We start from the raw sequence: 25,905 nt of genomic DNA on the forward strand, positions 1-25,905 counted from the left end.
CAGGCACTAAATAACAACGATTCAAGTTCATAACTAATCCTGATGGTAACTGAAGTGAACCTGTGCCGACGGCGATTGCATCAACCTTGGAACCATTTCCTACGCGCATCGTCACTTCATCTTTAGCCAGCCTTCGTCTATTCCGCAGTTCCTGTTTCGAGTTGCAAATATGAGCAACAGAACCGGTATCGAATACCCAGGCACTACTACGAGAGCCGGTTAAGTACACATCAATAACATATATATCAAATATACCTGATTTTTCTTTGGCCGCCTTCTTATCTGCCAGATACTTGGGGCAATTGCGCTTCCAGTGACCCATACCCTTGCAATAGTAACACTCTGTTTCAGGCTTAGGTCCAGCTTTGGGTTTCTTCGTCGGATTGGCAACAGGCTTGCCGCTCTTCTTTGAATTACCCTTCTTGCCTTTGCCGTTTCTCTTGAAACTAGTGGTCTTATTCACCATCAACACTTGATGCTCTTTACGGAGTTCAGACTCTGCGACTTTCAGCATCGCAAACAACTCGCCGGGAGACTTGTTCATCCCTTGCATGTTGTAGTTCAACACAAAGCCTTTATAGCTTGGCGGCAGTGATTGAAGGATTCTGTCAATGATAGCCTCTTGCGGGAGTTCAATCCCTAGCTCAGCTAGACGGTTTGAGTACCCAGACATTTTGAGCACATGTTCACTGCCAGACGAGTTCTCCTCCATCTTGCAAGCATAGAATTTATCGGAGGTCTCATACCTCTCGATCCGGGCGTTCTTCTGAAAGATAAACTTTAACTCCTGGAACATCTCAAATGCTCCATGACGCTCAAAGCGACATTGAAGTCCCGGTTCTAAGCCATACAAGACTGCAAATTGAACTACTGAGTAGTCCTCCTTACGTGCTAACCAAGCGTTCTTAACATCCTGATCAGCCGTAGCGGGTGGTTCATCTCCTAGCGCAGCATTAAGGACATAATCCTTCTTCCCAGCTTGTCATATTAGCTTAAGATTACGAGCCCAGTCTACAAAGTTGCTTCCATCATCTTTCAACTTAGCTTTCTCTAGGAACGTATTAAAATTCAGGATGACTGTCGCGTGAGCCATGATCTACAACACAAATATATTCAAAGTGGACTTAGACTATGTTCAAGATAATTAGAGTTTAACTTAATCAAATTATTCGCTAAACTCCCACTCAAAAAGTACATCTCTCTAGTCATTTGAGTGGTTCATGATCCACTTACACTAGCTCAAGTCCGATCATCACGTGAGTTGAGCATAGTTTCAGTGGTAAGCATCCCTATGCTAATCATATCATCTATATGATTCATGATCGACCTTTCGGTCTCATGTGTTCCGAGGCCATGTCTGCACATGCTAGACTCATCAAGCTTAACCCGAGTGTTCCGCGTGCGTAACTGTTTTGCACCCGTTGTATGTGAACGTTGAGTCTATCACACCCGATCATCACGTGGTGTCTCGAAACGACGAACTGTAGCAACGGTGCACAGTCGGGGAGAACACAATTTCGTCTTTAAATTTTAGTGAGAGATCACCTCATAATGCTACCTTCGTTCTAAGCAAAATAAGGTGCAAAAAAGGATTAACATCACATGCAATTCATAAGTGACATGATATGGCCATCATCACGTGCTCCTTGATCTCCATCACCAAAGCACCGGCACGATCTTCTTGTCACCGGCGCCGCACCATGATCTTCATTAACATGTCGCCATCGGGGTTGTCGTGCTACTCATGCTATTACTACTAAAGCTACATCCTAGCAAAATAGTAAACGCATCTGCAAGCACAAACATTAGTATAAAGACAACCCTATGGCTCCTGCCAGTTGCCGTACCATCGACGTGCAAGTCGATATTATCTATTACAACATGATCATCTCATACATCCAATATATCACATCACATCATTGGCCATATCACATCACAAGCATACCCTGCAAAAACAAGTTAGACGTCCTCTAATTTTGTTGTTGCATGTTTTACGTGGTGACCATGGGTATCTAGTAGGATCGCATCTTACTTACGCAAACACCACAACGGAGATATATGAGTTGCTATTTAACCTCATCCAAGGACCTCCTTGGTCAAATCCGATTCAACTAAAGTTGGAGAAACTGACACTTGCCAGTCATCTTTGAGCAACGGGGTTACTCGTAGCGATGAAACCAGTCTCTCGTAAGCGTACGAGTAATGTGGGTCCAAGCCACTTCAATCCAACAATACCGCGGAATCAAGAAAAGACTAAGGAGGGCAGCAAAACACACATCACCGCCCACAAAAAAATTTGTGTTTTACTCGAGAAGACATCTACGCATGAACCTGGCTCTGATACCACTGTTGGGGAACGTCGCATGGGAAACAAAAAATTTCCTACGCACACGAAGACCTATCATGGTGATGTCCATCTACGAGAGGGGATGTGTGATCTACGTACCCTTGTAGAACGTACAGCAGAAGCGTTAGTGAACGCGGTTGATGTAGTGGAACGTCCTCACGTTCCTCGATCCGCCCCGCGAACTGTCCCGCGATCAGTCCCACGATCTAGTGCCGAACGGACGGCACCTCCGTTCAGCACACATACAGCTCGACGATGATCTCGGCCTTCTTGATCCAGTAAGAGAGATGGAGAGGTAGAAGAGTTCACCGGCAGCGTGACGGCGCTCCGGAGGTTGGTGATGGTCTTGTCTCAGCAGGGCTCCGCCCGAGCTCCGCAAAAACGCGATCTAGAGGAAAAATCGTGGAGGTATGTGGTCGGGCTGCCGTGGAAAAGTCGTCTCAAATCAGCCCTAAAACCTCCGTATATATAGGTGGGAGAGGGGGAGCCTTGCCTTGGGGCTCAAGGAGCCCCAAGGGGGTCGGCCGAGCCAAGGGGGGAAGGTCTCCCCCCCCAAACCGAGTCCAACTTGGTTTGGTGGGCGGAGTCCTTCTTTCCTTTCCCACCTCCTCCTTTTTTTTCTCTTTTTTTTTCTTCCTATGGCGCATAGGGCCTTCTTGGGCTGTCCCACCAGCCCACTAAGGGCTGGTGTGCCACCCCCAAGGCCTATGGGCTTCCCCGGGGTGGGTTGCCCCCCCCCCCGGTGAACTCCCGGAACCCATTCGTCATTCCCGATACATTCCCGGTAACTCTGAAAACCTTCCGGTAATCAAATGAGGTCATCCTATATATCAATCTTCGTTTCTGGACCATTCCGGAAACCCTCGTGACGTCCGTGATCTCATCCGGGACTCCGAACAACATTCGATAACCAACCATATAACTCAAATACGCATAAAACAATGTCGAACCTTAAGTGTGCAGACCCTGCGGGTTCGAGAACTATGTAGACATGACCCGAGAGACTCCTCGGTCAATATACAATAGCGGGACCTGGATGCCCATATTGGATCCTACATATTCTACGAAGATCTTATCGTTTGAACCTCAGTGCCAAGGATTCATATAATCCCGTATGTCATTCCCTTTGTCCTTCGTATGTTACTTGCCCGAGATTCGATCGTCAGTATCCGCATACCTATTTCAATCTCGTTTACCGGCAAGTCTCTTTACTCGTTCCGTAATACAAGATCCCGCAACTTACACTAAGTTACATTGCTTGCAAGGCTTGTGTGTGATGTTGTATTACCGAGTGGGCCCCGAGATACCTCTCCGTCACACGGAGTGACAAATCCCAGTCTTGATCCATACTAACTCAACGAACACCTTCGGAGATACCTGTAGAGCATCTTTATAGTCACCCAGTTATGTTGCGACGTTTGATACACACAAAGTATTCCTCCGGTGTTAGTGAGTTATATGATATCATGGTCATAGGAACAAATACTTGACACGCAGAAAAACAGTAGCAACAAAATGACACGATCAACATGCTACGTCTATTAGTTTGGGTCTAGTCCATCACGTGATTCTCCTAATGACGTGATCCAGTTATCAAGCAACAACACCTTGTTCATAATCAGAAGACATTGACTATCTTTGATCAACTGGCTAGCCAACTAGAGGCTTGCTAGGGACAGTGTTTTGTCTATGTATCCACACATGTAAATGAGTCTTCATTCAATACAATTATAGCATGGATAATAAACGATTAATTTGATACAGGAACTATAATAATAACTATATTTATTATTGCCTCTAGGGCATAATTCCAACAATCAGGTGGTGGAGATTTGGCAGTTTCCTATTCGTTTGTTTTCCCGAGCATGGTTCTTGGCAAAGCATGGACTCGGCTTAGGACATGGGGACCACCTGTCAGGTGGTGAACACGTGGCAATTTTCTATTTGTTTGCTTTGCCGAGAATGGATCTCGGCAAAGCATGGACTCGACATGGAATATGGGGACTGCCTGTCATGTGGTGGGCATTTGGTAGTTTCTTATTCGTTTGCTTTCGCGAGCATGCTTGTCGCCAAAGTTTGTGCTCGGATTAGGATGTGGCGCCCACATGTCAGGTGACAGACACATGGCAATTTCCTATTCATTTGCTTTGCCGGGAATGGATCTCGTCAAAGCATGGACTCGGCATGGGCCATGGGGACCCGCCTTTCAGGTGGTGGACATGTGGCAATTTCCTATTTGTTTGCTTTGCCGAGCATGGGCTCGGCTCATGACATGGGGCCTAGCTGTCAGGTGGTGGACACGTGGAATTTTTCTATTCGTTTGCTTTGCCGAGAATGGATCGCGACAAAGCATGGACTCGGCGTAGGCTATGGGGACCACCTGTCATGTGGCGGGCATTTGGCATTTTCCTACTCGTTTGCTTTTCCGATCATGGTTCTCGGCAAAGTCTGTGCTCGACTTAGAATGTGGGGCCCAGCTGTTAGGTGCAGACACATGGAATTTTTATGTTCGTTTGCTTTGGTGAGAATGGATGATGACAAAGCATGGACTCGACGTAGGCTATGCGGACCTCCTGTCATGTGGTGCACATTTGGCAGTTTCCTATTCATTTGCTTTCCCGAGCATGGTTCTCGACAAAGTCTATGCTCACCTTGGGATGTGGTGCCCACCTGTCAAGTGACAAACAATACGGTTGGTTCTTGGCAAAGTTATGTTTGCCTGAGGGGTGTACGTCGGGTACTCTTTGCGGAGAACAATTCTCGGCAAAGGCTTTGCCGAGTTTATTTGACCCTTTGTTGAGTATTTCTGGCACTCGACGTAGGTTGTAATTCCAGTAGTGCTTATGAAAGCGCTATTATAGCCTTAAGAAAACATAAAGTAAATTGAATAGCAATGTTTTGAAAAGAAAATGCACGGAAGGATCTAGAACAAAGAGAAGTGTCTATGATTTAAAGTTTGTGTACTAAAGAAAAGATGGCAGTAATTTATTTAGAGGATTGAAGAATTGGATTATGGAGTATTCGAGAACAAAGGAGAAGTGCTTGTTTTTTTAAGTTTGTGCCACAACCATTGAATCCGGTAGAGTGAAGAGCATATCCAAAGCCCAACAGTGCTTGGACTTGCCACATCTCTACCGTTGGATTGACTTCATCCAATAGCTAATATTTGAAGTTATTCGTACACTAGTGAGCTGGGAGCAATACGGTGTTTTGAGCAAAACAAAAGGAAAATAAGTAAATAACATTTGACGGAAGCCTACGATACCGTTAACTTTCTGATATTTAGAGCCCCTTTTTGGAACCTCCATTCCTGTGCGACCACGACCGTGGTAGAATATAATAATGTGATGCATACTCTACACCATCCGTCTCTTTTTATAGGGTGTAATTCGCTTCTTACAAAAGAATTGTCACACCATAATTATGTTAGTCTATCGATCAGGTGAACCAAATTAATGAATCCATGTCATGCAAACCAAGAGGCAGATACCAGAAGTGTTTATGAAGCTATCTATAGGGGTAGAGTTGGAAGTGATCCAAGAAAATCATCTCGGAAGACTGATTGCGACGAATAATTCAGGACAAATATGAAAAATGTTAGTGCGCTATAAAAAGAGAATGAGGGATTATATACTAAGGCTGCTTAATTTTCTCAAAAGAAATATATTAAGATTGCAGACGATCAAAATTAACATGTGCAAGCTAACTAGAAGATATAACCAGTCCGAAAAAAGGACGTGCAACAGGGCATTTAATCGCAGCTTAATTGATACAAACATAACACCAGAGAACACATTATCACATGCATGACTACACAAGGTGACACCGATAAATTTCAGTGTTTTCCCTCTATTATTGTTAATACATGCACCGAACAAGAATTAGGATAGAAGCATGTTTCACACCAGCTGTATGCTTTCACAGCTACACCAAAATGTACAACTCTTAAACCAACGCCAATATGTTAAAATACAATTTTGTTACCCACTAAATCCTCAAAAAAAAAAGAAAGGAAAACATATATCATCATCAGCATATGATGACCCCTCTTTCTTATCAACTCTTAGGCTCTTAGCTACACCTCACCCAGGCTTATTTACTGATCTTAGCAAAGGAGCCAATTAAGCTTGGTTCATGACAACAAGACATTAACGTACGTAACTATTAATTGTGTTCCCAAAGAAGAACAAAAAACACATTATTTAAGATATTATTAAATTACCCGTAGGATAAGTTCCTCTCACTTCCTACTTGCTGTGGAGACGACCTCATCTCAAGCTTGGAGTTGATGATTGGGCCGTCGAAGCCCTTACTGCCCAAGGAGTCGCCGGACAATGACATGATCGGATCCATTGAACCACCGCTGCCGCCACCCGCCTCCATCATGCAGGACGGCCCCATCTGGAGAAGCTCATCGGCGCTGCCGCCACTCTTCGCCTGCTCATCATCGTCGTTGCCCCACATCATGGGGCTCTTCCCGGTGGAGCAGCTCCTGACTGCTGCCGACCCAATGCAGCTCTCGTTGAACGCCAAGAAGCTGTCCATAGCCATTGTTGGCCTCATCTCCATGTGCTGCTGAAGGTCCAGATGGCTCGACGTCCCACCGTATAGGGTGAGGTCCTGGAAGCTCATGGAGCCGCCAAGGTCCAGGGCCGGCGCCTGGCTGCCGCCTAGAGATCTGTACCCGGCAGCGGCGGGCCACGTGGCGCAATCGCTGGACGCGAGGGTTTGGTAGGCTTTCTCCAGGATGGACTGCATGTACTTCCCCTGGGCCTCCACCCTCATCTGGAGGTGCTTCTGCACCTGCACATACACATCACATGGCATATATATTGGCATCATTGCAAAGTGATCACAGCCTTGAAAGTGAAAATGCACCTGCATTGGATCCGATGGCACATATAATGTTGGTGTCATTGCAATGCAAAGTGATAAATTTCTTCCGCCTTGAAAAGGTTAAAATGCATATGTGCCAAGCTCATGAGTGCTACCAAAAAGATGTGTGCCGAGTAAAGTAGTAAACTTCCCATGAAATATTCTTGCAACCAAGCTAGCATGGAGGTTCACATGCACCAACATGCATGTGTAAAGGACAAACATCATTGCCGTATCATCTGCCAGCAACTTGGCAAAATTAATGTAAGTTTCCTTCGAACGTTCATGCATGCATTGCATGGAAAGTACAGAAGATACATGCATGTTTGTGGTTGTGTAGGGACAGGGTAACAGATCGTAGTTGTACCAGTATATATGTATGTGTAAACTTCCCAAGAATTTCAGATGCACCAGTATATATGTATGTGTGTACCAGTATATATGTAAGTTTCAATTTACCTCCAGCTGCTCATGGAGCCTTCTTTGGACCTCCATCTGCATCCTTAGTGACTCGTTCATGTGCGTGCTGCGGCTGGGTGGTTAATCGACGACACCGTACCAGATTCATGTTAGCTAGTAGTCTTTCAGAAATGCATGCATTTGAAGAACCTGATTCGTCTTTATTAGGATACATGTGCTTTTGTGAATCTTACTCGTTCATGCTTCTTCCCATCATGCCCGAGGACGAAGAGGCTGCATTCCGTTGCATCTCCATTGCTGCAGGTGATTTGAAGACGAAGTTCATTAATTAACTGGACTATGCTATGAATAAGAGATCGAGTACTACTTTGCCCTTTTTGACCAAAAAAGAGAGATTGCCAAAAGAGAGAGTAAACTTCATAGCTAGGTTAAGCACCTAGGCATAACAGGTTGCTTCGGAAAGACTCTAAGACGCATGCATGTAACATATTTCCAGGTGAATGATCTAGGTTTAACTATGACTGAAGTGAGGGAATGCAAACATATATGTGAGATCTAGTAGGGATAATTGAACCAGCATGATATATAGAACAGAAGCATGAATATGCACATCGATTTTAACAAGTAGAGATTTTATGATTTTACCATCCTTGACTGAGTGATCACCGAACTCCTTGTGTTGCTTCCCTAGCCTGAATTTCTGAGAACAATAAAATCACAACTCAGATCACATATGAGATCTGGAGAGAAAGAGAGAGGGAAGAAGGGAGGGAGGGAGGGAGAAAGAGAGAGACAGACTAAAACCTAATTCTGCCCATGCACACACACCTGAAGATGACTCTTGAGATGATAAAGCGTGAGGCCCTTGACTCCCATAACCCTCATGATAGTCTTCGGAGTTGCCTCTGCCATCAAGCAAAATCAACAAGCAAACCTAATTAAACTCCACAAATTACCACAAAACCTAGGCTTAAACAAGCATGCATGGATCGATCTCCTCACTGTCCGGGCCTCCGAGCTGCGCGACGGCATCGACGAAGCGGTCATGGAGCTCGACGGTCCACCGGAGGCGGGGCTTGGGGTCGGTGGTGAGGACGAGGCCGGAGTCGCACGCGGCGGCGGCGGCGGCCCGATCGTTAATTGACGACGGGCTCACGCCGGGCTTCTTGGAGGTAGCTGCAGCAGCCGGGAACATTCTATTCTCGCCCCTCGGCGCCCCTCTTAAATCCTTCTCTCTCTAGAGATCTTTTTCCCTCTCTGATCAATCTCTGCTACAGATTTGGAAGAGATTCAAGAACAAGGAATAGGGTTCGCTCCCGCACGCAGAACGAGGCTCGGAAGGGTATATAGTCGTAGTAGTAGACGCGGTAGTGGTGGTGGTGGTACTTCCCTTGCTGTCTTCTTTCTTGATATGCTCCCTCTCCCTCTCTCTATTTCTCTCTCTCTCTCTCTGCTTTAGTGGCTTTGTTTCTTTATCTTTCTTCTCTCTCTCTCTACGCGTGGAAAGCTCATGGACGGGTGATGATATTCTCCAGGGAGAGGAAAAGCCACGGCCAACCACTGGAAGCCTCGCCCGCTGTCCTGACGCGCGCCTCTTTTCTTTTCTAAAGATGAGACTGAGAGAGAGGTGTCCATTCAACACAGTCGCATTTTGTCATCTCTAAGCTTCTCTCAAAGTATTAACTAATTATGTCACAGCTCCTTTGATGCATGGAGATTTTTGCAGGGCTATTGACTAGTTAATTAAAGCATCACCAAATTTAATACCATCTGCTTGTGGGCGCCATACTTATTAAAAGAGTGTTGGGAAAATCTATTGAGAGGCGCTGCACCTCTGGCGTACCGTGCGGCGGGCGGTTCGTAAAGATTCGTGCAGAATCTTGCGGTTGCCAGCGCGCGACCGACCGCCCCGACCCGCCCACCTTTTTTTACGCCCCCAAGCGGGGGACTGTTCAAATTTTGTTTTTTTTCATTATCCGCGCCTCATTCTCCTCACAAGCCGTTGCTCCCGAGAGTCAGTCTGGCGAAAGCGGAGGCGGATCCGGCGATCCCCGCGCGACGAACTGCGAATTCGGTGCGGCGTAGGGTGGATCTGCAACTGTCGTTGGCGCTGGAGGGCGAGGAACTCAGGTGAGTGCTTTTCTATCCGGTAGTTACTGCTCATTTCTCGATAGGGATCCGTCGTCGGGGGTTGGTCGTCGGTGGCGAAGCCGGCGTTGATGTCCTCCGTCTGGGCGGCGGCCGAGTCGGAGGAGGCCGAGGAGTAGCCCTTTATTGGTGGTCCTCCTGGATGTGATGACGGGGCTGGTGGGGACTCTGTTTTTTGTGGCGATGGTGGGGATGGTGATGGCCGAGTTCGAGGAGGGGGGGGGATGATGATGCGCCGGCGCTGAGGAGGAGGCGGGCGGCGTGGGGCGGGGAGGGGGCGCGGCCCTGGAGGCCGAGGAGGAGCGGGGTGGCGCGTCGGAGGCAGAGGCGGGGGGGCTGACGGAGGAGTTTTTGTTGGTGGGTCTGGTGGGGGACTCTGTTTTATGGTGATGGTGGGGAGGGTGATGGTCGAGTGCGAGGAGGGGGGATGATGATGCGCCGGCGCTGAGGAGGAGGCTGGCGGCGTGGGGCGGTGGAGGGGGCGCGGCCCTGGTGGCCGAGGAGGAGCGGGGTGGCGCCGTCGGAGGCAGATGCGGGGGCTGGTGGAGGATTTCTTGTGGGTGGGGCTGGTGTGGGAGTCTGTTTTTTTGTGGTGATGGTGGGGAGAGGTGATGGTCGAGTGCGAGGAGGGGGGATGATGATGCGCCGGTGGTGAGGAGGAGGCGGGCGGCGTTGGGCGGGGAGGGGTCGCGGCCCTGGTGGCCGAGGAGGAGCGGGGTGGCGCCGTCGGAGGCAGAGGGGGGGGGGGGCGTCGGAGGGGTGATGGAGAGGACGTAGGGAGAGGACGGTGGTGCTTTCTGTAGAGTGCGGCGACAAATGGCAGGGGGTGTGCAGGTGGAGTGCGAGATGGGGGCGCCCTCCTGTTGCTTGATTTTGCGGATGGACCGTACCATGGGGAGGCGGTCACGAGGGAGAGGTTGTCCTCCTGGACTGCCTGACTGTGAGACCGATTTGGTCGAACAGAGACGAAAGAATGGCCATAGGGACGGTCATACTGACTGCAGACGAAAGTATCTGCTACTGACTGCAGGTTGTCGGTGGTGGCCAGCTCGAGCAGGTGGGAAGGAGGGGTTTTGGTGGGGATGGTCGTGGGCGGAGGGTGACATGGCGGCGGCGGCAAGGTTGTGCAGGCTCGGGGCACATGCTTTCGTCTGCAGACGTTAGTTAGTTAGCTAGTTAGTTAATTACAGGTGTTGTCCACAAGACGTTAGTACATCTTCAGCTAATGTCAGCATACATACATCGATGATGGATCACTTCACCTGATAGGTACTAGTAGTAAGCAAGCAAGCAAGTAAAGGAGGGAGTGACAAGTGTGCCAACACTGTCCAGTAACCTCCCTCTCAAATCATCTCATCCGTGGATAGGATACGCTACTGACTGTCTGGTCAGTTTCAGTTAGAATCGAGCACATGAACTGTTTTTGTGTTTTCGCCTGTTGCTTCAGTGTTGCTCGACCATCCCTCCTCGTTACAGCACCAAGCAAGGTCCCATTTTTTCCGAATAATGGCATCCTGCACGATCCCACTGCAATGATCTGCCAGCCCCCCTGAAATCATGCATGCGACTTACTTACTTAAGAATGGCCTTTTTTATGTGACAACTGAATATAAATAATTTGCCAAGTAAGCATGTTAAAATTGGCGATCAATTTTTTTGCAAATCTGACAAACTAATCCTCTACACGGCAACTAGATATAAATAATGGACGCTACTACAGAGAGGCGCCGCACCCGCGCCTTCCTGAGCGGCGGCCGCTATCGAGCTTTTTTTGTGAGGATCGTGCTCCCCTGCTTGCAACAGAAGCCTGTGTTGAAACCGAAAAGCAGTTCATGCATTCAAAAAGGAACGACAAGGAGCAGAAAAGTTAAAAAACATAGCATGGTAGACACAGCAGTAGGCACTGGGTACTGTGGTAGGCACTATTCACCCCATAGTTCAAGCCCAACTGCACGCATCAGTTATTTTTTTGTCGGTTTAAAGTGTTTTAGTTGCCAAATTATAATAATTAGTTCCAGTATTTAGACCATTTAATTGCCATACTAGACATGTTTAGTCACCACATTTTTTTCTGTCACTTGTTTAGTCATCACATTACAGTTACTTAGTTGTCAGATTACAAGTATTTTTATATTGTCATATTAATCATGCTTAATCACCAGATTATTCTATACATACTTACTTATGTTAGTTCTAAGCTAGCGATTCCACTACACAGTTACAACCTATGTGTTTTCAAGTTTTCATATAGGTTTGCCTTAATATTACCATTTTTTTAAAATGAAACAGGGATTTCTGAAAATGCCAAGGAGAAAGAGGAACTGGACGGAACACACTGTAGGTGGTAGGGGAGCAGTCAATAAGGTTTCTGGTTTTACATTTTTATTACTCGCCTTTTATTTTTCTTACGTCAGCACATTGTTTTGTAGCAGTTGCCACTTTTTTCCTATAGTATTTGCCAAAACAATAGTTCATAGTTACCATTTTTTATTTTGTTTTTTCTCAGGGCCACATTGACGGTACTGAGCAAAATAGGGCATCACCACAGGCTATTTGCAAGCTATACAAGCACATAAATGAAGATCAACGTGCTGCTATCAGAGACATGGGTACTGGAGCGTTCCTTGACATCAAGTGTGGTTACTTGCACAACACCCTTGTGACATGGTTCACTAGGCAGTACCACTCAGGGAGGAAAGGTTTTGTTGTGCCTAGACGTGGGTTCATCCCACTAACCGAGGAATCTGTTCATAAGATTTTGGGCATTCCTCGTGCAGATATCGAAATCAAGTATGAAGCTGACTACGACAATAAAGATGAAATTGCAAGTTCTTTGTTCCCAGGCGATGGCAGCAGGCCAAAGATCACGACAGTTGCTACTGCAATCATCATCAACAACAATGGTGATGCTAGTTTTAAGAAGTTATGGCTTATTTATATCGTCTCAACCGTGTTGGCTCCTACAACGGATACAAGGATCAGCAACAGGTGCTACCCCATGCTGGTAAAAGTCTACTTTATGAGAGTTTTTTCTATTTTTTTGCTGATTTTTTTGCTAACTCTTTTTTGTTTTGTTTTTTTTCAAAAAGGAACACATTGACCAGGCAAACAGGCTCAACTTGTGCAATTTTGTTGTGGCCCAGCTACATGAGCACCTCTCAAAGGCCAAGTTCACAAAAGGATGCCTTCTTTACTGCATGGTGAGTGACAATCCAAAAATCAAAAGTACAAACCCAGCGAATATTTTTGTTGTGGCCCAGCTACATTTTGTCTTTCTTTTGTATCTGTTTCTGTACCCAAAAGCAGGCAACTATGGTTTTTTTTTTAAATCTGGCAGTTAGTGTGTATATATCTGACAACCAGCTTATATATATTTGACAACTATGCTTATTTTGAATCTGGCAATCAGCTTTTAACTGATTTGTGTCTTTTTTGTATTATTTGTTGCATCCACATCTACGGTATCTTGATGCTTTGGATTGCGATGGCATGGAGCTTGAGTTACCCGACACCCCGTACACAATTAATGCATGGTCGAAGACACATGTCGATGTTGTCGTTGAGATGGACATGCTGGAGCATGATCCACCCAGTTTTGGCAACTTTCAGGTTCTTTTTTTGCCTCCTTTCACATTTATGACAATAGCTTCATTTTTTTAGAATAGTACTTCCATAGGATAAATGTCTCGTGGGAAATCAACTGTTTTTTTCCGTTTTATGATGCACGCACATGCAGTTGAAGGGAGAATTTAGAGAGGAGAGTCACAGCAGATTTGATCTGTTTGGGGGACCTGGGGGCTTCAAAACCTGGATGAAGCAAAATATACATCCTAGTTGCTCTCAAAGTGTAAGAATTTTTTTTGTGTATATGGATTTTTTTTTCTCTGCGGCAAGGGCTTATTGAGTTCATATGTATGTGTATTTTTTGCTCTTAAAATAATGCTTTTTCTGTATTTTTTTCTCCTCACAGGATAAGCTTAAAGCTACCATAGTTATCAGCAAGTTTGCATCAGGGGTTGGCGCATTGTTTAATCAGTTTGCATCAGGGGTTGACACACTCCTTACAGAGCTCATGCAGGGACTGACGGCACCCGCAACCAGAAATACAACTACAAGTAGAATAAAAAGGGGCACCGAGGAAAGAGAAAGTGATGATACATCGTCCGAAGATTCAGCAGAATCTGACAATGACACAAATGAGGACAACGTGGATATTGAACGTGACAAAAAGAAGAGGGTGACAAGGTAAAGTAACCCGACAACTAGCCATATAAATTGATCAAGTTGTAATTAGTGTGCAACTTGTCATTTTCACACTTATCATTTTTTTCCCGCAAAACACTAATGCAGAGAGGAGGACATCACCAGAGGCAATGTCGAATCACCATTGACAAAAAATGCGAGAGATGTGGCAGGTGAAATGGAGAACACGACGTATGATCCATCTCAGGGAGCAAATTTCTTCGGTGGTGCTCGCGAGACAGAAGTTTGTGACAACACATCAAGTGGGGATCCATCTGCACAGTTTGACACCAAGTCTCCATCAAGGTCAACTTCACATCTGAACCTCCCATCTGACAGCGATATGTGCAGTCCAGATAACAATTCCCCTGCAGATACACTTGTTTCACTTATATCTGAGGGGAACAGCCAGGAGTTGGAGGAAAAGATTAGAGGCAGCGCAGCAGGGCTTGCTAACAGGCTGCGTGAGCTGAAAAGCACAAGACCGGCTGATATAGAACAGGGTGATGGGAGCACACATGAAGAGATTAAGCGTATCGTTGTGAAAGAGCTCGGACTGCTGAAAGAAACATGTGGGTAGCAATTCGAGGAGAGAAATACCTGCAAAGACTTAAGGAAGATCAATGCACGTCCCATAAAGATGACGCCAAGGAGGTAGTTTTTCTTGTGTTTACTTTATCATGTATAGATTTTAATTTTGCTGAAATATGCATGGCAGACTGCATGCACTTTGTTTTACTGTAGGCAACAGCGAAAGGCAAGTCTGAACTTGCCACATTGTTAAACACACTTTTCCACATTATCAACCACTTACTTGCCTGATAGAAATGACTAAATTACCATATTTTCAGTGTTTGTTTCATACAAAGCTTTGTTGGTTCTTTTAAATCTAGTTGCCACAAAAAAATATGCTTTGTCATTTTTAACTCTACCTAGATGTCATGTAGTGTTATATAAGCCTTTTGTGAATGCTTGGCATAAAAAAATGACAACTCAGTTGCCATGCTTTTTATAAGTTCGCTTTTTTGTTGTCTCATAATGCTTTTTCATTTCTTATAAAATCCACTTTTGTCACAAACACTTTTTCGTTTGTAATTTCCATTTTAATAATAACTAGTTGTCATTTTTTCTCATGATGCTTGTCAATGTTTTTTTTATAAAGTCCACTTGCCACAAATGATTTGTTGTACTTGCCATCTTAATTGTACCAAGTTGTCATATTGTCTCATAATGCTTTGTCACTTGTTTTTGTAAAAAAACCAGTGGTTTGCGGTGTTTTTTTGTTGGATTAGTCAGTTTGAATTCTATCTAGTTGTCATGTTGTCTCATAAAAGTCTTTTCTCGAGTACTCTGAATGCTACGTGTTCTTTTAGTTATTTTTTAATTACACTCAACTGTCTTATATAAGCTTTGTAAGTCGTTAGTTTACAAAAGCTTGCCTGAATCTGCTTTTTAAGGCAACTTATATATTTTTTTCCTTTTTTTATCCGGCAGGAAGTGTCCTGAATCCACGAAAGAAGATGGGGAGAAGAAGCGCAAACATGTACAACAAGCTGGAGTGAATGTTTCAATAAAGAGGTCAGCAACACTATTTTTCCGAAAACCACGTATAGTTTGCCATCAAGTAAAAGAGGTGTTTTCAAAATGCATTTGACTATCAGTTTCTTCTAACACTTTTTTCTTTTTCTTTTTTTGCATGTTTTTTGTTTCATAGAAAAAGCACTGCAACATTGACGCAGCCTTCACCAAAACGACAGGCAACAAGGAGATCACCACGGCTTGCACGGATAACATCCTCAAACGTCACCGGCGCTGATGTCTCTCACGCACCAATGGAACAATCATCATCACGTAGCAGTGCAAACAAAGCAACAGGTTTTTTGGCTACAACACGCTCAGGAAGGATCCAAATGCGCTCACCAGGCAAAGATGGAAGCAACAGCAACACACCTATTACAATTTCTCCAAAAATGAGCCCAAGAACGCAACCAAGCACTGGAATTGGAGAAAGTAAGTGCACTGCCATAATCTTGTCGCCAACTGCTGATACAAACACGCACAACGGGAAAAAAGTAGGAGTTGATGTGGCTACAACACACTTAGCCAGAATCCGAATGCGTTCATTAGTCAAAGATGGAAGTAGCAGTAGCACAGCTATTGTAGTTTCTCCAGAAATCAGCCAAACAACACAACCCACAGAAATCGATGAAAGCAAGTCCACAGCTATTATCCTGTCTCCAGCAGTCAATAAAAATGTGCATGTTGGATCCGGATCTTCTTCAAGCTCAACTAGGATATCGCCACTTGGTAAAAGGATCTTGCGGCACATGACTAATGATGGCAAGTCAACTCCCATTTCAGAACATGTATTAAATGTAATAAAAGATCTTTCAGAATCTGCAAAAAGGCTAGGGATGTTTCAAGGCAAGAAATATGATTCAACAGGAGCTATTCCGAAGACGCAAGCAGCGAATGCAAACAAGAGGAGTGATGGTTCTTCATCAGACAAGGCTAGAGATAACCGGCCTGGGGCATTTACACCTCCTTCGTTCTCCCTTGGTCTCTCACCTATCCCATCAAATCCAAGCAATGAAGTGAACATAGATTATGGGCATCTTGATGCACGCAATCCTTTAGAAATAATGCCATTATCATGGGCCCAACCAACAGGTATTCGGAACATGATCATACATAATTCACTTTTTGTCAGTTTTATTTTGTGCTGAGTCGCCATTTTTTATTTTTTTCATCAAAAAATAAGCTCAAAATTTGCTTAGTTGTCAGATTACAAACGCATCCCTACTTTCCAGAATTAATAGCTTGTTTTTCCAGATTATAAAGTTCTTAGTTGCCAGGTTTAATAGCTTGTTTTTCCAGATACAAAAGTTGTCAGTTGCCAGAATTGATAGCTTGTTTTTTCAGATTTAAAAGTTGTTAGTTGCCAGAATTAATAGCTTGTTTTTTTCCAGATTAAAAAGTTCTTAGTTGCCAGAAATATGTAGTTTCCAGTTCTAAAAGTTCTTACTTACCATGCTACAAAAATACGTAGTTCCCATATTAATATTATGCCTGTCCTGCTAAAAGTTCTTACTTCCCATGCTACAAAAATACCTAGTTCCCATATTTTTATTTATGCTTGTCCTGCCTTTTTTTGTTCCTTGTAGTAGTTGAAACAGGCCTGCAGATGGTCGAGTATCCATTGTCAGACAAGCTGACTGCATTTCTAGCCACTGGAGATCAGGACGAAATCGATGCTGATCTAGCTGAAGAGCTTGACGACTATGAGAGGCACCTCGAAGATTTCTTTAAGAAAAAGCGTGCAGCAGCAACAACAGCTGGAGCAGCGAGAAGCAATAACATGGCAGGCGAGACTGGTGTTCAAAGTGTGACACCAAAGACCAACCCCCATAAGGAAAGAGTGAAGAAGCCGTCTCGCTTTAAGCTATCGCCATACGATGATGATATCAATGTCACCAGCGAAGAAGAAGATATCTATAAGAAGCTAATGTTGAGCAGCAAATACAAAAAGAATGGAAATTCATCGATCAAAAAGTAATTGTCTGCTTCTTTTTTTTTTGCTTCTCCATTTCTATTTTTCTTGCTTTTCTCACTCTTTTTACAGTATTTTTATGCTGCTTTTTTGATGATTGCTTCACCACAAATATGCAGCGTGATCATCATCAAGTATGAAAAAAACTGGGTGTACACATGGGATCTCGCTGATTCAACCTACATCACAGGGGAGTTGTCTACTAATTGTGCTGAAGTTGGGATAGAGTATCTGCAGGGAACAAACAAAGTTGAGGGCAAGTTGATACTCTCACACTTAGTGGCAAAATTCTTGTTGCAAGGCGCGCATAGTAAGAAGATAGTGACTAACATTTTCGAAAGGAAGAAGGACTTTGCTCTTAGCTGCCAGAATTTAGTAAGTAACTCATTTTTTTTCATCAACCTGAAAACAAATCCTACATGATGTGGGACTAAAATGCATGTGTTTGCAAAATTTTACTTTTTTAGTTAGCTGCATAAAATACAAATGCTATATGTTTAATGTTTTTTTTGTTCTTCTTCATGCGCTCCCACAGATCATGTTCCCTGTTATTGAAGAAATGGGAGGGAAAGAAGTGTCAGGACATCACTGGTATGTTTTATGCATCAACAATACTGCTCAAAGGTTTGAGGCGTTAGATTCACTTCGCAGCAAAGGAAACATTGGTCTCATTTACCATGCAAATGCTGTAATGAGAAGAATCAAGGAAGCATGGAAGTTATACTACGATAAGTCGAGGGTTCAGATTGAAAACTACGAACTCGAGATCATTGACGCCCCAAAACAGGCCGTAAGGTGAGTAAAATATTTTTTTATCTTTTTTATTTTTTATAATTTGAAAAGTAAGGTTTTGGTTAAATCTGGTAAGTGAACAATCGCAGTATGACAAACTTTTTTGGCAACTAAGTAGTTTGTTAAGTGTAAAATGTTTAATGTAAAATCTGACAACTAAGAATAGTAATCAGTTAACTATTATTTTAACAACATGACAAACTAATGAATTTAGAACTTGGTATATCATGAGAGTAAATCTTTGAGCCCTTCGTTTTCTGCAACTACAAACTGCAAATATCATTTTCATTCATAAGTTTTGGAAAAAGCTATCTCACACTGGTTTTTTTTACTGCAAGCACAAATAGGAGTGTGCAGTGTGGCTTCTACATGCTGGAATATCTTGATAAGTGGGATGGTGTAAATGTGCCTCGAATTCGGAAAGAGGACATCCAAAAAATAAAGAAGATAACAGCCAACAAATGGCTCAACGCTCCTTTCAACAAAAACAAAAAGTGGAAACAACAGCTTGACAGCAACTGTCGAGGAGGTAAGTAAAACACAATGTATGAACTAGTACCTTTTTTATTTTGGAGGTAAGTAACTCATCTAAATTCCTTTGCATGAGTTGACTAGTAATCATCTGTTTTTGTTAAAACTGTCATGCACCAGAGTAGACAACACTTGCCACATTGTTCCATTCACTTTTTGCCATATTATTATGCACTTACTTGCCTGAAAAAACTAATTTAATTGCATATTTTTTGATGTTATCGCATAAATCTTTTGTCGGTGCTTACAAATACTTGTCACGGAAATTTAATGTGTTTGTCATTTTAATTGTAACCTAATTATCGTGTTTTGTCTCGTAAAGCATTGTCATGTGATGCACGAGTGCTTACACTCAGCTACCAAGTAGTACTTGCTTGCCACATTGCCATGCTACAACCATCCAGAATAGGTTCGATCCCCTCGCAGAACATATTGCGTTCAGAATTACATATATAAACAACATCCAAAATATTTATATATATAAATAGAATGAAAATTACACAATGCATCAAGAAAAACACGTCTTCTTCAGTTTGGAGGGGGGGGGGGGGTTTCCCTCGTTAAGCATGTCCTCGCATCATGCGTGACTGATCCACACAACCGACAAGTCCTCTTCTCTCTCTTCCCAATGTTCAATGGGTGCTGGAACGACTTCTTCCTCTTGCGGCCTTTTGTGTTTGACTTCTCTGGGTCACGAATGATAGGCTCAGGAGCAACTACATGCGAAGAATGGTGCTGGTTGTTCGAGCCACCAACTGGGGTAGAAATAACAGTTGTAGCAGGAGCCATTGGCCAAGCGGATGCACTCTCACTCATAACAGTCATGGATGCATTTTGGCATTGATTTTGGGTTTTGAACGCAGCTGCACGAGAAGAATGACCTTTGTTGTTGGAGCGAGGAGCAGCTTGGGCAGTATAGACTCCTGGAGTAGCAGATCTTGACATAGGTTGCGTAGCTGGCGCACATGCTGCAGCCGGCAAAGCACTTCGGGCAGAATATGCACCTAGAGCAGCACATCTCGACACAGGTTGCGTAGTTGCAGGTGTTGCTGTAGCACCGTAGCCTAGAATGTTTGGCTCGGCAGGAGCTACATAGGTTGAATGCCCTTGTCTTGTGGAGGCACCAAGTTGGGCAGAGTATACACCGGGAGCAGCAGGATTTGGCATAATTGGTGCACTCATAGCAGCCAGCAAAGCACTTTGGCCCTCAATTTGGGGGGTCGAACGCAGCTGCATTAGAAGAACGGCCTTGGTTGTTAGAGGAAGCAACAGATGGGGAAGTATAGACTGATGGAGTAGCAGTGTTTGACATAGTGTGTGTACTCACAGCTGTAGCACCGTGCCCCATAATGCTTGGCTCGAAAGGCACTCCACGGGAAGAACGGCCTTGGTTGTTGAAGCCATGAATTGGGGCAGAATGAGCAGGTTGAGCAGCATACTTTGACATAGATGGTGCACTCGCAGCAGTTGCTGAAGAAACTGCAGCAAAATCAGCCCTTGATCTTCTTTTTTTCTGTTCTTTCGCAAGCGCAGCAAGTTCCCTCTTCATCTCCTTCAAGTGTGTACCTATTATCTTCCGACCATCAGCTGTTCGGCACCCAACTTTAGCAAGCGAGGCAAACTCATTCTTCATGAGGGTTGTTTTCATCAGAATCACCGATTCCTCAGGCATCTCATGCACCTTGCCAGGGACTTGTGATGACATATCAACGAGCATTTCATCCGCAAGCCATGTCCATCTTTTGAGTCTGTATGCCGCTGGCAACGTGGTAACACCAAGCTGGACCATGATCTGCAAAAATGTACAAGGTAGTAAAATACATAAGTCATTTTTGAAGAATCTAGCAAATCCCACAAAAACAGCCTACAAAATCTGACAAGTAGGAAAACAAGTGGGGGAACATGACAATTATGGAAAACAAAACGCAGCAAGCAGGATGTGTTTTTACCCTTAGTATATGGCAACAGACGATCCCATCACGCTCATACTTGCAGCATTCACACATATAAAACCCTTCTTCAACATTTGCATGAACCTTAAAGGACTTGTTGCCATATCCCGGGACAAACTTAGCAATGCAGTCAACCATGTATTCTTGGGCACCCATTTGCTTACAGCTGTAAGACAACAGCGATTGCATCTCCCCCTGGAACCTAAGAAAAATATTGCGTGTATAGATACTTGACATTTGGAGCTCAATTGGGTTGTAACTCCACTTCCTAGCTATTGTGATTGTTGTGTCTGCATCCTGCTTGCTCTCAGCACACATTATCTTCTCTTGTATGGTAGCATATTGGCGAATAAAGTCCATTATTGAGTTTTGTAGGTTGACATACTTTTTGAGCACAGCATTGAAGCCTTCACTCCTTTGTGTGGTCTGGAGAAAGGGGTAGAACTTGTGCATAAAGTAGGCAGGCACCCAACACCTTTGTTTCTCATACAAATAAACAAAGTCTGGGTGTTCTGCAACCCCATGTTGTCGAACCATTGCAATCCACCTTGCTTCAAACTCCTCAGGAGCGTAGCTGTCGTTGACACAATCATTGAACTTAGCTTGCAACTCTGGTTTTTTCGCTAGGAACGCACCAAGCTTCTCAGTTGCATTTTGCATTATGTGCCAACGAGAGATTCAGTGCGTTTTATTGGGAAAAACATTCTGAATAGCAGACCTCATGGCAAAATCTTGATCAGTTATGATATTGGTTGGAGCCAAACCACCCATTGCCTCTAGGAATGTCTCAAATAGCCAAACGAAGCTTGTCGATAGCTCGTTCCTAACAAAACCACACCCAAATTGAATTGACTGTCCATGGTTGTTTATACCAATAAACGGGGCACAAGGCATCTTGTATATATTGTCAAGTATGTTGTGTCAAAAGAGACACAATCAGTGAAAAACTTGTAAGCCCTTCTCGCTGAACCATCAATCCAGTAAATGCATTGGACCTTATCTTCGTCATCAAGCTTGTACTTGTAAAAAAAGTCTTTATCAAGCTGTTGACTGCTTTTGAAGTACTCAATCGGGTCCTGCATATCAGTGTATTTGTGCTCAGCCCGGAACTTTGCCAGCAAATTTGCCAAGTCTTTGTCAGTGTAACCAATGGCTTCACGTTGGCCATGCAACTCTGTCAACAACTGCATCTGTCTAGAAGGTTCTAGATTGCACGAATGAAGCAACTTCACACACTGTTGTTCTTCTTCAGGGATATGTCTATGTGATCGTAGGTATCCTGTCAGCGACCATTTCTTTATGAGAGGGTGGTTATGGTTGTCATTTGTTTCTGTTACAACCCAGGCATTATCTCTCCGCTTCACAAACATACGGGCTGGGCAGTTTGTTCTTTCAGTTGTATTCCTCCTCCTCTCAGGGGCAATAGGTTGCGGGTTTTGGGTGTCTACTTTCCTCTTGATCTTCAACCCAGCTCTATGGCAGACAAGTGATGCTCTTATCAGTTCACCACTAGCCTCTGACCTTTTTCGGAAACAATACCTTACTCCAAAACCTTTCTGCCTCGCATACATTTTGTAGTGTTTCTCAGCATCCTCAAGAGTGTCAAATCTCATCATGGCTGTGGGTTGCTGTGGCGTGGACATCACCTCCGGCATTCCTTCATCCTCATTTGCATTGTCATCGTTTGGGGTGTGATTAGACGATTCATCCAGCGTTTGGTCGGTGTTTGCCGGCAACACAGTGCGTGATGTACCGACAGTCTCACGATCTGCATAACATACAAAACCAATTTTAGTTACATTTTTTTAGGAAATCACAGTTTGTGCATATATTTTTTTCTCGAAAACTGGTAATCAGTAACCTGACAACTAGTTTTAGTAACCTGACAACTAAGTAATACTCAATCTGAAAAGTAAGCTTTTTTTAAAACGGTAACCAAGTACTTTAGAACATGGCAAGTAAGCACGGTTAATCTTGGCGAGCAGGCACGGTTAATATGACAACTAGCGCATAACCCAGGGAAGTAAGGAGTTGTAATCTGGTAACAAAAATTTTTTCCCCCCTGTAATATGATGAGTAGCTACTTGTAATTTGGCAAGTAGACAATTTATAAAGGGACAAGAGGTCAACTTATACATGTAGCTAGAGCTAGGCCATGGTGTGAATTTTTTTTGGGCTAGGCTATGTGTGAATTTTTGGCAATCAGGTAACCTGACAACTACCTTTAGCAAACCTGACAATTAAGCAATACTAAATCTGGAAACTACGCTGCCTAAAATGATAACTAAGTACTTAGAAACCTGGTGAGTAAGCACAATTAATCTGATGAGTAGGCACAGTTAATATGGCAACTAGCGCGTAACCCAGCAACTAATTACAATTGGAGAACCAAGTAATAACAGCATGCATTTTGCATCAGGCAAGTAAGCAGTTTTATACAGGACAAGAGGTCAAGTCATCCATGTAGCTAGAGCTAGGCCATGTGTGTATATTGGCTAGGCTACTATTATGGTAGGAATTATGGTAGGAATTATGTAGGAATTATAGCAGCAAAAACACTACAAAAACACAACCAATTTGGAAACTACAGGGAGGGAGGGGACAAACCTGTGTCATGAGCAGTCACAAAGTGAGAATCCATCTATATATGAGTGATGCCCCCTTGTTTGTTTTCTTTTTTGTGAAGATCTTGCTCTTCCTGCATGTTTTGTGTCAAATGGAGACATTTTTATCAGTGTGTTTTTTCTGACTTTTTTGTTTCTGTAATAAGGGATTTGAGATCAGAAGCTGAAGATCCAGAGGGAGAAAGAGAGGTGGATATCTGAAGGGGCCAAGAAAAAGAGAGAGGGGTTGCCTTTTTGAGTTGGAGAAAACAAGAGATCTGAGGGAAAACAACAGATCTGAGGGTGTTGTTTTTTTAATCATTTTCTGTAAGCAGATTCATATTTGTGGGAAACTCCAGAATTCATACCTGTAATTTTTTACTGCCTTGGATCACTTGGACAACTCCAGAAATTGTCTCTTTTCTTTATGCTTTTTCTGTTGGTATTTTGTTTCTTGCTGGTATGTTCATGCCAGTGGGCTTTTGTGGAGGGAGGAAGAAGACAGGGGGGGGGGGGAAGAGATCACGGTGGGGGGTGGGGGTGGGGGGTAGGGGATATGAGATGGGTTTGGGATTGGTGGTGGGGGAGAGGTAGATATTTATGGTGCTGGTGGGGGCTTCAGACAGAAAAAGAAGGAAAGGGTGGGGCTGCGGGCACCTGCCCGTGCGGGGTGTTTGGTTGCCAGGCTGGCAACCTGGCCGCCGCACGGGAAGACCTGTGTGCGGCGCCGCTCGGTAGTGCGGTCCAAGAGTGTTTTCCAGACAGTATTATGGTTGAGTAAGATTTAAGTACAACCGATGATATATCCATCTTGTTTTGAAGTTCATGGCTCATTTGTGTAGAAATTATGATTGCTTCTTTTATTTTTATGCTTTAAGATGATGATTGCATTCTGAAAATCTAAATGGCTCCCACATCATCTGGGGACAATAGGCTTTAGATCATGTTGTTAACTTGCATTTTAGTACGTACAGCAATATAATAACCCGCATCACCAAGCTGTATAATTAATCCTCTATCGTATAGATCTACCTGGTGGAACTATATTTTTCTAGGCGGTGTGATGCACTTGTTGTTTTTCGATAATGGAACTTTTCTGATTCTTACCATTGCATTGAGCCGATACACACAGAACCGCGTGCAGGGAGTTAGTAAATTTCCCGGGCTCTACATAATGAGGATGTACGTGGTCAACAAAAATAAAGTCATGCCTAAAATAAAATAGCCACAAGACAAGGAAACTCAGCTTACTTAGGTGACTGGGTGAGGAGAATCAGTTTGGAGATTAGACCCCCATCCATTCGAACAATCTACGCAAACATTGCTATCGTGAAGCGAATCGAGTTGCGGATAAACTAGCAAAGAATTCTTTTACCAATAGGTCTTCTAGTTTTTGGGAGGCTTTAAGTCCCGATTTTATTTCTCATCTTCTTGTAAATGATATGTCTATTATTTAAGAAATAAAAAAAATTACCCATAAAAAAATGCCATACAAATATGCTATTCAATCAAGTCGCTCTACTCGAGTGGCTAATGCGTGACAAGGTACCGTCGGGGATGATTTGGTCTAATTTCAATATGTCGTCCAAGCCATCGCTTGCTTGAGAAATGACTCCGACTTTGAAAGCCATCCCACTTTTATATTCCATATTCCTGAAAATCCTATGTGTCATCCTAGAAACAAATAACCATAAATTCTATAGTGAGTACAATACGGGCACAACTAACATGCACGTCCAGGAGTAGTGTATCAAATTAAGAAACATAATTATGAGTAGGAGTCATACTTTAATTAGTACTTTTGTATCATCGGTGCATCAAATCATCAATGGGTCAAGCTATGCTACATAGACAATGATGCATGGTAAAGGAGTGTATACCCCAAACACCATCAATCATCATGTCTAAATGATGACTTGCAGATTGTCTAGGAATTTGAAAGGCATGCATTTGCATTGAGCCCCGGGATACTTGTTAGTTGGGAAACTAGACATCACAACATTCCCAATAAAAAGCAACCTATAGCTAAAGACACCATTGCCTCATAGCTGATTGGAGCAACCATGCATCTTTCCCTTTATCAGAACCCATTATTATCAGCTCTTTTCTGATGTACTCGTGTGATCATTTTTAGTTTACACAGCAGATAAATCAAGGGCATATATCTGTCATACTCCTTTGTGTTGATTGCCCTAGCCAAATATGCCCCCCCCCCCTTTAATTCTTGATTTGTTTTTAAAGGAATTGGTGCTTTATATATAGTGATTGTGAATAAGAGTGTTTATATAGCTGATCTTAATCTTACCCGCAAAAAAACAAAGCTATGATCTTAATCCTTGATTTCCCTTTTTAGATGCTAATTCTTGATTTCCCGATCGAATAGATGCATGAACTTAAATTACACTTGCTAGGTCTAGTTGACTACCAAATCAAGTTTATTTGAGG

At 43.7% G+C, this 25,905-nt stretch overlaps 1 protein-coding gene across 1 annotated transcript; it reads right to left on the bottom strand.

Moving 5' to 3' along the window:
• Window positions 1-6,158: 6,158 nt before the first annotated feature.
• On the bottom strand, window positions 6,159-9,154 carry LOC123412688 (myb family transcription factor IPN2-like). Its single transcript, XM_045105630.1, has 6 exons — window positions 8,645-9,154; window positions 8,471-8,547; window positions 8,288-8,342; window positions 7,876-7,939; window positions 7,682-7,754; window positions 6,159-7,150 (listed from the first exon to the last, which is right to left on the bottom strand). The coding sequence occupies exons 1-6, from the start codon at window positions 8,835-8,837 to the stop codon at window positions 6,566-6,568; spliced, it is 1,047 nt and encodes a 348-aa protein (XP_044961565.1). The 5' UTR covers window positions 8,838-9,154; the 3' UTR covers window positions 6,159-6,565.
• Window positions 9,155-25,905: the final 16,751 nt, after the last annotated feature.

Source organism: Hordeum vulgare, chromosome 7H (assembly GCF_904849725.1).
Source record: "Hordeum vulgare subsp. vulgare chromosome 7H, MorexV3_pseudomolecules_assembly, whole genome shotgun sequence".
NCBI lineage: Eukaryota > Viridiplantae > Streptophyta > Magnoliopsida > Poales > Poaceae > Hordeum > Hordeum vulgare.